This window comes from Nansenia antarctica (genome assembly GCF_963989245.1).
Source record: "Nansenia antarctica genome assembly, chromosome: 1".
Lineage (NCBI taxonomy): Eukaryota > Metazoa > Chordata > Actinopteri > Argentiniformes > Microstomatidae > Nansenia > Nansenia antarctica.
In genome coordinates, this window is record NC_137674.1 from 65,271,831 (window position 1) to 65,282,687 (window position 10,857).

The window sequence follows — 10,857 nt, forward strand, 5'->3', positions numbered from 1 at the left end:
ACCAGTCGTCTCTTAACCATCTCTCTCCTGTGTCTCCTGTCTACCTGTCATCTCTTAACCATCTCTCCTGTGTCTCCTGTCTACCTGTCATCTCTTAACCATCTCTCCTGTGTCTCCTGTCTACCTGTCATCTCTTAACCATCTCTCCTGTGTCTCCTGTCTACCTGTCATCTCTTAACCATCTCTCCTGTGCCTCCTGTCTACCTGTCATCTCTTAACCATCTCTCCTGTGTCTCCTGTCTACCTGTCATCTCTTAACCATCTCTCTCCTGTGTCTCCTGTCTACCTGTCATCTCTTAACCATCTCTCCTGTGTCTCCTGTCTACCTGTCATCTCTTAACCATCTCTCCTGTGTCTCCTGTCTACCTGTCATCTCTTAACCATCTCTCCTGTGTCTCCTGTCTACCTGTCATCTCTTAACCATCTCTCTCCTGTGTCTCCTGTCTACCTGCCATCTCTTAACCATCTCTCTCCTGTGTCTCCTGTCTGTCCACAGAAGTCCCAGATCTACACGTGGGACGGTAAGGCACCTCTGCGCTGGAAGAAGCTGGAGAACTTCAAACTGGAGTTGCCCAGAGAGACACTGTTGAGTGTGGAGATCGTCCAGGAGCTGAAGGGAGAGGTAGGGAAGGGGAAGAGGGAGGAAAGTAGGTTTTGAGGAGGAGAGAGAGACGGTGAGGGTTAGGAAGAAAAGGGACCACAGAGAGGAGTGAAAGGAGGGGAAGGGAGAGGAAAGGAGGGATTAGAGAAGACAGAAGAGAAACAAGGAGATGTGAAGGGGGGAAAAAAGATAGACGAGGTCTTGAGCCTTTCACATACAGTAATAACTCTCTCACTGTGTGTGTGTGTATCTGTGTCTGTGTCTGTGTCTGTGTCTGTGTGTGTGTGTGTGGTACGCAGGGTAAAGCTCAGCGCAGGATCAACGCGGTACACATCCTGGATGCTCTGGTGCTCAACGGCACTGATGTACGAGTCCAGCACTTCAACATACGGTGAGCCTGAGCCTAACCCCAACCCCAACACCAACCCCATCCTAAACCTTGACCTAGCTGTTAACCCTAGGGCCCAGTTGTTCAAAATGTTTAATCTGGATCAGAATGATCCTATCTAGGATCAGATCTATCTGGCTGATTTTGAGTCGTATTGATTTTGAGTCGTATCGCCAGCTCGATCTGATCCTGCCTCAGAGAAAATAATCATTCTGATCCAGATTAAATGTTTTGAACAACCGGGCCCTTCTGATGTATGTGTATGTGCCAGCGGTGTCTAACCCCCTGATGGTTGTGGTTGCAGCATCCAGATGGCTGAGAAGTTTGTGAAGGCCGTGTCCAAGCCCAGCCGACCAGACATGAACCCCATCAGGTAAGAACTCCCCTCCACCCTCCCCCTTGTTGTGGTCCTCTGTGGCTCAGTTGATAGAGCATGGTGCTAACAACGCTTAGATTGCGGGTTCGATTCCCGCTAGGACCATATATACTGGAAAACAAAATGTATGCATTCACTGCAATGTAAGTTACTTCGGATAAAAGCGTGTGGCACAGAAAGGCATACAGTATATCTCAAAAGTGAGTACACCCTTTAGATTTTTGCAAATATTCTGTCATAACCTTTCAGGGGATAACACTATCTTAATGAAACTTTGATATAACTTAAAGTAGTCAGTGTGCTGCTTGAATAACAGTATAGATTTATTGTCCATTGAAAATTACTCAGTACACAGCTGTTAATGTCTAAACAGCTGGCAACAAAAGTGAGTACACCCCATAGTGAACATGTCTAAATTGTGCCCAAAGTGTCAATATTTTGTGTGACCACCATTGTTATCTAGCACTGCTTTAACCCTCCTGGGCATGGAATTCACCAGAGCTGCACAGGTCGCTTCTGGAATCTTCTTCCACTCCTCCATGACGACATCACGGAGCGCACGGATGTTGGACACCTTGCACTCCTCCACCTTCCTCTTGAGGATGCCCCACATGTGCTCAATTGGGTTTAGGTCTGGAGACATACTTGGCCAGTCCATCACCTTAACCTTCAGCTTCTTCAGCAAGGCCGTTGTCATCTTGGAGGTGTGTTTAGGGTCATTATCATGTTGGAAAACTGCCCTACGGCCCAGTTTCCGAAGAGAGGGGATCATGCTCTGCTGCAGGATGTCACAGTATATATTGGAATTCATGTGTCCCTCAATGAAATGCAGCTCCCCAGTGCCGGCAGCACTCATGCAGCCCCAGACCATGATGCTGCCACCACCATGCTTGACTGTAGGCAAAACACATTTGTCTTGGTACTCCTCACCAGGGTGCCGCCACACACGCCGGACACCATCTGACCCAAACAGGTTTATTTTGGTCTCATCAGACCACAGGACATGGTTCCAGTAACTCATGTTCTTGGATTCATTGTCTTCAGCAAACTGTTTGCGGGCTTTCTTATGCATCGGTTTCAGAAGAGGCTTCTGTCTGGAGCGACGGCCATACAAACCGATTTGATGCAGTGTGCGGCGTATGGTCTGGGCACTGACAGGCCCCGATCCCACTTCTGCAACCTCTGCAGCAATGCTGGAAGCACTCGCACGTCTATTTTTGGAAACCAACCTCTGGATATGACGCTGAGCACGTGGACTCAACTTATTTGGTCGACCCTGGCGAGGCCTGTTCCGAGTGGAACCTGTCCTGGAAAACCGCTGTATGATCTTAGCCACTGTGCTGCAACTCATTTTCAGGGTGTTGGCAATCTTCTTATAGCCAAGGCCATCTTTGTGAAGCGCAATAATCCTTTTTTTCAGCCGCTCAGAGAGTTCCTTGCCATGAGGTGCCATGTTGTCCAGCATTCAGAGAGAATTGTGCCCAAAACACCAAATTTAACGGCCCTGCTTATCATTTACACCTGAATCCTTGTAACACTAACGAGTCACATGACACCAGGGCTGGAAAACAACATAATTGGGCACAATTAGGACATGTTCACTATGGGGTGTACTCACTTTTGTTGCCAGCTGTTTAGACATTAACAGCTGTGTACTGAGTAATTTTCAAAGGACAATAAATCTATACTGTTATTCAAGCAGCACACTGACTACTTTAAGTTATATCAACGTTTCAGTAGGATAATGTTATCCCCTGAAAGGATATAACAGAATATTAGCAAAAATCTAAAGGGTGTACTCACTTTTGAGATATACTGTATATGGTTGTTACAGCTATTTTAGCTCTTGATGCTGTTCTGTCTGAGCATGTGTCTATGTGTTGTGTCAGTATGAAATTAGTGAAAATACCACCGCTCATCTGTGATCAGACTTTGCTGAGGTGCTGGAACTGAAGAGTGTCAATAGAGTTTAAAATAACAGCATCCGCACACTCAAACCTGTGCAAAAACGTACTTTATTGCGTGAGCTTTCGATCAGAGACCTTCTTCAGGCATCAGGTTGTGTCAGTATGACAAAGATTGTTATAAATAGAAAAAACGAGTGTTGTGTCGTTCTTCCGAAGGATTCTCACCGTGTCTCTGTGTGTCTCCTCAGGGTGAAGGAGGTGTACAGGCTGGAGGAGATGGACAAGATCTTTGTCAGGTATGAGAGGAACCTTCAGCTGTTCACTTTTAGATACGAGACCATACGAGTCTCACATAAACCATCCACTACTTTCAGGGACGTGTGTTTTTATGAACCCTGATTAAGCCTGCTCCTGGACTAGAAAGCACTTTCAATGGATAATCTCCACTGAACAACATGGTCCTTTTTCCAGGACCGGGCTTAATGCTGCTCTGGTAAACTAACCTTTATACCAGTAGTTTTTGTGACGTGTTCTAGTGGCATTGATGTTTTGCTGTGTCTTCTGTGCTTTGTTGTGCTATAGGCCTGGGAGGGAGCTTGCTTTTGTTGAACTAACCGATCCTCTATGTTCAGTACATACTATAGGAAGTGTGTTGAACTAATAGTTTAGATCAGATTCAACCTTATTGTCATTGCACAGAGTACGTGTACTTAAGACAACGAAATGTAGTGTTAACGAAATACTGATACTCTTATGGACATACTGTAGGAAGTGTGTTGAACTAATACCGATACTCGATGTTCAGTACAGGAAGTGTGTTGAACTGATACTGGTCCTCTATGTACCATACATACTGTATGACGTGTGTTTAATCTCTGTGACTCCCCAGACTGGAGATGAAGGTGACCAAGAGCTCTGGGGGAATCCCCCGTCTGTCCTACACAGGCAGGGACGACCGCCACTTCCTCCCTAGTGGACTCTACATCATCAAAACTATCAACGGTCCGTGTCAACTCTGTTGGTCTCTGCCGGTCTGTCTGCCTGTTGTTCTGTCTGTCTGTGTCTGTCTGTTTGTGTCTGTGTCTGTATGTGTCTGTCTTTGTCGGTCTGTCTTTCTGTTGTTCTGTCTGTCTGTCTGTGTCTGCCTGTGTTTATCCGTGTCTGTCTATGTCTGTCTATGTCTGTCTGTGTCTGTCTTTGTCTGTCTATGTTTGTCTGTGTCTGTCTTTCTATGTTGCTCTGTCTATGTCTGTCTGTCTATGTCTGTCTATGTCTGTCTGTCCGTCTGTCTGTCTGTGTTTCTATGTTGGTTTGTCTGTCTATCTGTCTGTGTATGTCTATGTTTGTCTCTGTCTGTCTTTCTATGTTGCTCTGTCTGTCTCACTGTCTGCCTGTCTGTCTATGTCTGTCTATGTTTGTCTGTCTGTTTGTCTGTGTCTGTCGTTCTATGTTGCTCTGTCTGTCTATGTCGGTCTGACTATCCGTCTGTCTGTGTCTGTCTGTCTGTGTTTCTATGTTGGTTTGTCTGTCTATGTCTGTTTGTGTCTGTCTGTGTCTGTCTATGTCTGTCTGTGTCTGTCTATGTCTGTCTGGCTGTCTGGCTGTCTTTCTAGGTTTGTCTGGCTGTCTGTCTGTTTCTGTCTGTCTGTGTCTGACTATCTATGTCTGTCTGTCCATCCGTCCCGCCGTCTGAGTGCATGTTGATTAGAGAGAGCATGTTGATGTGTTGTCTCATGTATCTCTCTCTCATTCTCTCTCTCTCTCTCTCTCTCTCTCTCTCTCTCTCTCTCTCTCTCTCTCTCTCTCTCTCCTTCTCCCTCCTTCTCTCTGACCTGCAGACCCCTGGACGATGGCCTACAGTAAGAACTCCAAGAGAAAGTTCTTCTACAACAAGACAACTAAAGAGTCCACCTATGACCTGCCTGCCACCTCCGTGGCCCCCTTCCAGTAAGTAACACGGTCCCCGGAACCTTCTCTGTATCAGTCTTTTGTTGTTTTGTGTCTGAATCTATATGTCAACACAGACAATCATACAAAACATTTGGGATTGGTCTAAATATTTACCTTGAAGTGGGGCTCTGTAAATCACCCTAAGACATGATGTTATGACGCTAATTCCACTTTTCGTGCGTGTGCGTGTGTCTGTGTGTCTGTGTGTGTGTGTGTGTGTGTGTGTGTGTGTGTGTGTGTGTTTGTCTCCTTAGCGTCTGCCACTCGGAACGGCTGTTCTGGGCGTGGGAGGACGGGGTTAAAGTTCACGACTCGCAGTCGCGGGTGGACCCGGAGAAGCTGTCCAAGGAAGACGTGCTCTCCTTCATTCACCAGCACTACCAGCCCTGAGCCACCAGGGGAAGCCACCCAGGTCTGGGCAAACTGGGACTCCCATTCAGAATATGCAAGGGGTGCCATGTTGGCTCCAAGTAATCCAAGTTGGCATCCAAGACCATTACATTCTAGGTTAGAAACTGGTTTGCTATGGAGTGCTGGGAGCCAACATGGAGGACCGTTTGCCAAACACAGCTTTCCTCGTAATCATAACTACACACATGGACAGACCACTCTGGCGTCTCACGACCGCCCCAGGCTCTATGATTTTCGCAGAATGCAGCTTAATATATTACATTTTAATACTTTATGAAGAAGACAACAAACACTGACAAGACGTCTCCCCCATCATGTTGCATCGCATGCTCCGGTTTTTCTATTGATCTTATTGATCCCCTTCGCTTGTATTCCTGCCATGCCTCCATGACTTGCTGTGTGTGTGTGTGTGTGTGTGTGTGTGTGTGTGTGTGTGTGTGTGTGCCTGTGCGTGTGTCTGTGTGTGTGTGTGTGTGTGTGTGTGTGTGTGTGTGTCTGCGTCTGCGTTTGTGTCTGCGTGCGTGCATGTTTGAGAAGAAACTGATATAAAGGTTGATTTACTTTTACCCCGATCCACAGCGTCTTTCACAATCACACACACAAATACATGTATGTTTTTATCTGGCACTCAAATTCTGAAACTGCCTTCTGAGGCACTTATAGAGTCTCTATTTTAAGCTGGCGCGAAACAGAAGAAAGTCCAAACGCTGGTGTTAGTGGTGGGCAGGGGAAACTACCACCGCGCTGGAGCGTTGTCTCACCTGCGCTCAGCAGGTGGGAGGAGTAGCAGTGGTAATAACCCTAGATTGTGTGTAAGAGGTGTGTAATAGAGGCGTGTCCATGACAATGAGCCGGTCAAGTGCCACCAGTTCCGCTGAAAAATTCTGGCCTTGAAAACAGCACTAATATTTCACACTCCCCGTAGCGCCACTGTCAACACCAGCGTTTGCACTAAGACTGTTTCTTTCTTTTTTTTTTACGCCGTTAAAATACAGCTTGAGGTCTCTCCCTGTATGCCTGACTTCTATTATGTTATGGACTGATTCTATAATCTTTTTCTCAGACACTGTTTGTCTTTTTTTACCCTTTAAGTTCTCTCTCTCTCTCTCTCTCTCTCTGTGTCTACAAAAGTCCCATGCTTGTTTGGAATTAACTTATAGAGCCAAGCTTTACCTCGTAGATGATCTCAAGTTGACAACCAAAGCTTTGTTCACATGGGGAGTGGAGCATTGTAGCATAATAGCACTGGCCTATATAATTGTTATCAAATGCAGATCTGTCCTGGTAGTTATTGGGGGAGGGGTTACTTTTGGAATTTTGAGGGATTCAGGTTTTGGGAGTGTTTCTACCCATTGCCTCCCTGTGTTTTTGTTGCATTCTGTTGCCTTGCCCTTTCATCCTAGTTTTGTTTCGTTTGTGAAATGTTAAGGATGAGGTGTAATTTCTTTGTAATGTTTCATCCCTTGTGATGATGATGATGATGATGATGAAGACGATGATAATGTAGTAATAAAAAGAAAATGTGTGACTTCCCAGAAACAATTCCAAAATTCTTCTTCCTTCCTTTGCCACAATCACTGACAGATAATGTAGTGAAGTTGTGGTCCCTGATTTTCTACAGATAAATTCAAGGAAACCCACACATTTAAAAACATTATTATTCAACGTTTCCTCTGCTTCCAACTAACTACAAAAAAACATGCACAAAGCATGTTATTTTCTTTATACATATACAATAAACACAAGAAGCACAGCATGAGTAATAGGATAGGGATGTCCTGATCCCATTTTTTCACTAGATACCTGGGCTTCAGGTATCTGCTGCAATACCGATATCAATCGGATATTTGTATTTATTGTTTTACTCCTGAATAATAAGAAATACTTCCCCAGTATATAGTCCACAACAACAGTTGGCTATTAAAGACTGCCAGCCTTTATTCAAGCAACAAAAACAGTACTCTGCAGTACTCAGTGACCAACTGGTTTAAAGTTAAAACAATTTAAACAGCAGCATTCAGCATTGTAGAAAAAAAAGAGTTACTGTCTGATTTCTAGTTTGCCTTCAGGTTTTTATTCTATTTATCTTCTCTTACAAATGGCAAATCAATTGTAGGACCCTTTTTTTAAAGTGTAGCCTAGTGACGCCCGCTGGTGAGACCAGAAACCAGTCGCAGAATCGAAGGGGTGTCAACAATATCTGGTTTTCGGGTTTTTTCATAACAGGCAACTACGTTTTAATGTACCCACTCGATATAATATACAACAGTTTAACGATCACTAAATACTTATAATCTGTGGATTGGATTCACTGTTCTCGTTTGGCTACCGGTAAGTGATGACTTGTAAACATACTTTCGTTTTAGGACGTGCTCAAAAGCAAGGACTGTGTTCATCTAATTACATTTTACATTTACATTTACATTTTTGGCATTTAGCAGACGCCTTATTCCAAAGCGACTTACAATCAATACTATGCGTAGTTATGTGTTTTTAGCATGACCATGTTCTGTCAGCATGTTGTGATGTTATAAAAACGCAGTTAGACGTTTGTAGTGACTACCACTGTTAACCGCTAGCTGTTAGCAGCGTTTGTTGTTGTGGTTTGATCAGTCACTTTTCTCCCATTCTGTCGCATTCCCATTCTTGAGATCCACCAACATTCAAATACTCGTGTTGTCTTCAATTTTTTTCCGATTTCAATGTATGACGCATCGATTGAAAGCTTACCATCTGTTGTTTCAGACTATGTAAACAACCAAAAAAATTACTTCACCAGCTGGCATCATGACATTGTCAGACTCATTACACACAGGTAGCTACTAGCCAACTCTCATGCACTACTACTGTCCAGATCGGGAGCGCAGATCGGTGCCTATTTTTTTTCCCGTCCGATCGCACAGATATCCGATATCAATATCGGATAGGGACATCCCTAGTAATAGATACTTTAAATGTAAAGTGTTTAAAAGCATTAAATTACATTATGCAATGACTGCAAAATTAAACAAAATTAAAAAGGAACATTCATTTTGGCACACAAAACGTGGATGATTTGAGGATGTGGATTTAAACATGAACACATCTCACAGCGCGGTTTCATTGGTGGAAACCAGGCATATACTGTATTGTACTGATGAACAGTACTGTACACAGTACGCAGCCAAAAGGCCCTGTCAGAGAACTAGGCCTAAACGTATCAGTCCAAAACGTAAGGTTTTTATGTTTTTCAGTGGACTTTGGGAACAATGACAACAAAAGCATTCACAGAAGTAGGAACACTATAGGACACTATGTAGGAACACTATAACGAGTGAATGACGCAGATGTTTTCGTACCCGTGGCACAAAGGAAGGAGAAAGAGACATAGTGAGTCACAGTGCAAGGCAGCATAGGATGTCCGTAGCCTGGGTGGAAGACAACTTTTGACCTCATACTTGATCGAGTCCTTGATTCACATAAACATTGTGCAGAATTGTGCTTTGTCATTACCTCTGGTAGTAAGCATAAGTTAGAGAAAGGTTATGCCCACGTGGATATGGATAACTTAGAAATGAATGACTCATCACGTTTCTAGTCCCTCAAACAATCAGGAGACACACATTCCTGTCAGAGCTTTTAGAGTCAATCACAGCTTGACAGCCGGAGCTGTCTACTATGACAACTATAACGATGTGGTTGGAGCATGTGGCTCATGGGAAATGTAGTCCGTAGCTGCCCAAAGCGGTCTTTGGTACGATGAAGAGTGTGCCATGATGAAGAGTGTTCTTCAGCAGGCAGCAAAGTCTAGTAGACGAAGGAGTAGTAGAAGAGCGCGCTGACGGCCAGTAGAGCCACAGACATCATCATGTTCCTCCGGTTCTCCCCTCTCAACGCATCAAGCTCTTTGTCTAAGAGAAATATTCAAAGACAGTCACTCAGGGTGAATTCGGGTAATCTGGGACATTGGGCAATGGGGACACCTAAGATCCAGTGTGTTTATTTCCTGTCGTAACAAAGTCTTTCTTTGATTTCAGCCACATGACTTCCATGCTAAACCTACGTATAGTAAAAGTCCTGTTGACTAAATTTGGTTAGAACAGGAAATAAACACACTGGATCTTAGGTGTCCCTACATTACCCAATGTCCCAGATTAACCCGAATTAACTCTACGCAATTCTTAGTTTCATACCTCGAATACCACAGGACAAGTGGGTCTACATGTTGTAAGCAATAGCTGGAGAAATGTGATCATGAAGGTTTTTTTACACTTTTCCATACCAAACTTTTGCAGCCGCTCATTCATAATCGCCATTTCATCCTCCAGCGCTTCTCTGTTGAGTAGATAAATAGGCAGATGATTTAGCCATCACTGGCATCATCATCCCCACCATTGTAATAATCATAATCATCAACGAGATCTTCATCATCATCATCATCATCATCATCACCTGTCCTGATCTGACAGTTCATCATCATCATCATCATCATCATCATCATCATCATCACTTGTCCTGATCTGACAGTTAATCATCATCACCTTCATCATCATCATCACTTGTCCTGATCTGACAGTTCATCATCATCATCATCATCATCATCATCCTCCTCCTCACCTGTCCTGATCTGACAGTTCCTCCCGCCGCTTTCTGAACTCAGCCCTCTCGATATTGTCCTGACAGCGCGACCGTCGCTCCTCAACACGATCGATCTGTGCAGAAAACATTTACGATATATACTTATTAGTTTGGAATCTGTGCCACTGAACAGCACCTGACATGTGGTTGGCTACGTGGCAACTTGCAGGTAGAACACATCAGTGTAGGACAGCAGAAGACATGTGTATTTAATGGAGCTGCTGTCGTCTCGTCATCTCAGGATCTCATGGATGAGCCACAGTTAACAAGTTACAGTCGAGAAGTGTCTTACCTCGCTAGCGACGCTGAATTTCTCTCTCTTTCTATCCTTACATTTAGTCATGTTGGCTCTTAAGCACCAAGTACACAAAGCAGGTTTCAAGTGTGTAAACTGTCCGCAGTGGGTTACTTCTTCTTGCACACGAGGAAACTCAAATATCGGAACATATCGGAACATATCGCCCCCTATCTGCGGGGAGTATTCACGGGATCATTTTGATTTACAGTCTGTGTTTTAGGATGAATACATTTTCATCCTGGATTGGACAACGGTGCGTTTGAACTGTCAATAAGCCTACATTAAATTCAGTGATGGTTCTTGTGACTG

The 10,857-nt window shown here is 44.2% G+C and overlaps 2 protein-coding genes across 3 annotated transcripts in view; one reads left to right on the plus strand and one right to left on the minus strand.

Moving 5' to 3' along the window:
* Window positions 1–5,740, plus strand: part of LOC308175487 (cap-specific mRNA (nucleoside-2'-O-)-methyltransferase 1-like) — a 16,702-nt gene extending 10,962 nt beyond the window's left edge. Inside the window, exons 18-24 of the mRNA XM_080550238.1 lie at window positions 497–622; window positions 901–992; window positions 1,294–1,362; window positions 3,521–3,568; window positions 4,162–4,274; window positions 5,111–5,219; window positions 5,477–5,740. Of these exons, the coding sequence (XP_080406364.1) occupies window positions 497–622; window positions 901–992; window positions 1,294–1,362; window positions 3,521–3,568; window positions 4,162–4,274; window positions 5,111–5,219; window positions 5,477–5,612 (693 nt within the window). The 3' untranslated portion in view covers window positions 5,613–5,740. The remainder of the gene's footprint in view (window positions 1–496; window positions 623–900; window positions 993–1,293; window positions 1,363–3,520; window positions 3,569–4,161; window positions 4,275–5,110; window positions 5,220–5,476) is intronic.
* Window positions 5,741–7,726: 1,986 nt separating this feature from the next.
* LOC308176022 (coiled-coil domain-containing protein 167-like) lies at window positions 7,727–10,660 on the minus strand. Of its 2 annotated transcripts, none has more exons than XM_080550619.1 (4): window positions 10,543–10,660; window positions 10,230–10,324; window positions 9,895–9,947; window positions 7,727–9,523 (listed from the first exon to the last, which is right to left on the minus strand). In XM_080550619.1, exons 1-4 carry the CDS (start codon window positions 10,591–10,593, stop codon window positions 9,420–9,422), a joined length of 303 nt encoding a protein of 100 aa, XP_080406745.1. In that variant the 5' UTR covers window positions 10,594–10,660; the 3' UTR covers window positions 7,727–9,419. The 2 variants fall into 2 exon arrangements, with proteins under 2 accessions (XP_080406745.1, XP_080406744.1); XM_080550618.1 differs by having other exon boundaries at window positions 9,883–9,947.
* Between the last annotated feature and the right edge of the window lie 197 nt (window positions 10,661–10,857).

Bases quoted from the DNA above. Each gene is read 5' to 3' on its own strand.
- LOC308176022 (XM_080550618.1), bottom strand. From the start codon at position 10,593: ATGACTAAATGTAAGGATAGAAAGAGAGAGAAATTCAGCGTCGCTAGC. The intron at 10,325-10,542 runs GTAAGACACTTC...TTTTCTGCACAG, and splicing joins AATTCAGCGTCGCTAGCGAG to ATCGATCGTGTTGAGGAGCG. The intron at 9,948-10,229 runs GTGAGGAGGAGG...TCTACTCAACAG, and splicing joins GAACTGTCAGATCAGGACAG to AGAAGCGCTGGAGGATGAAA.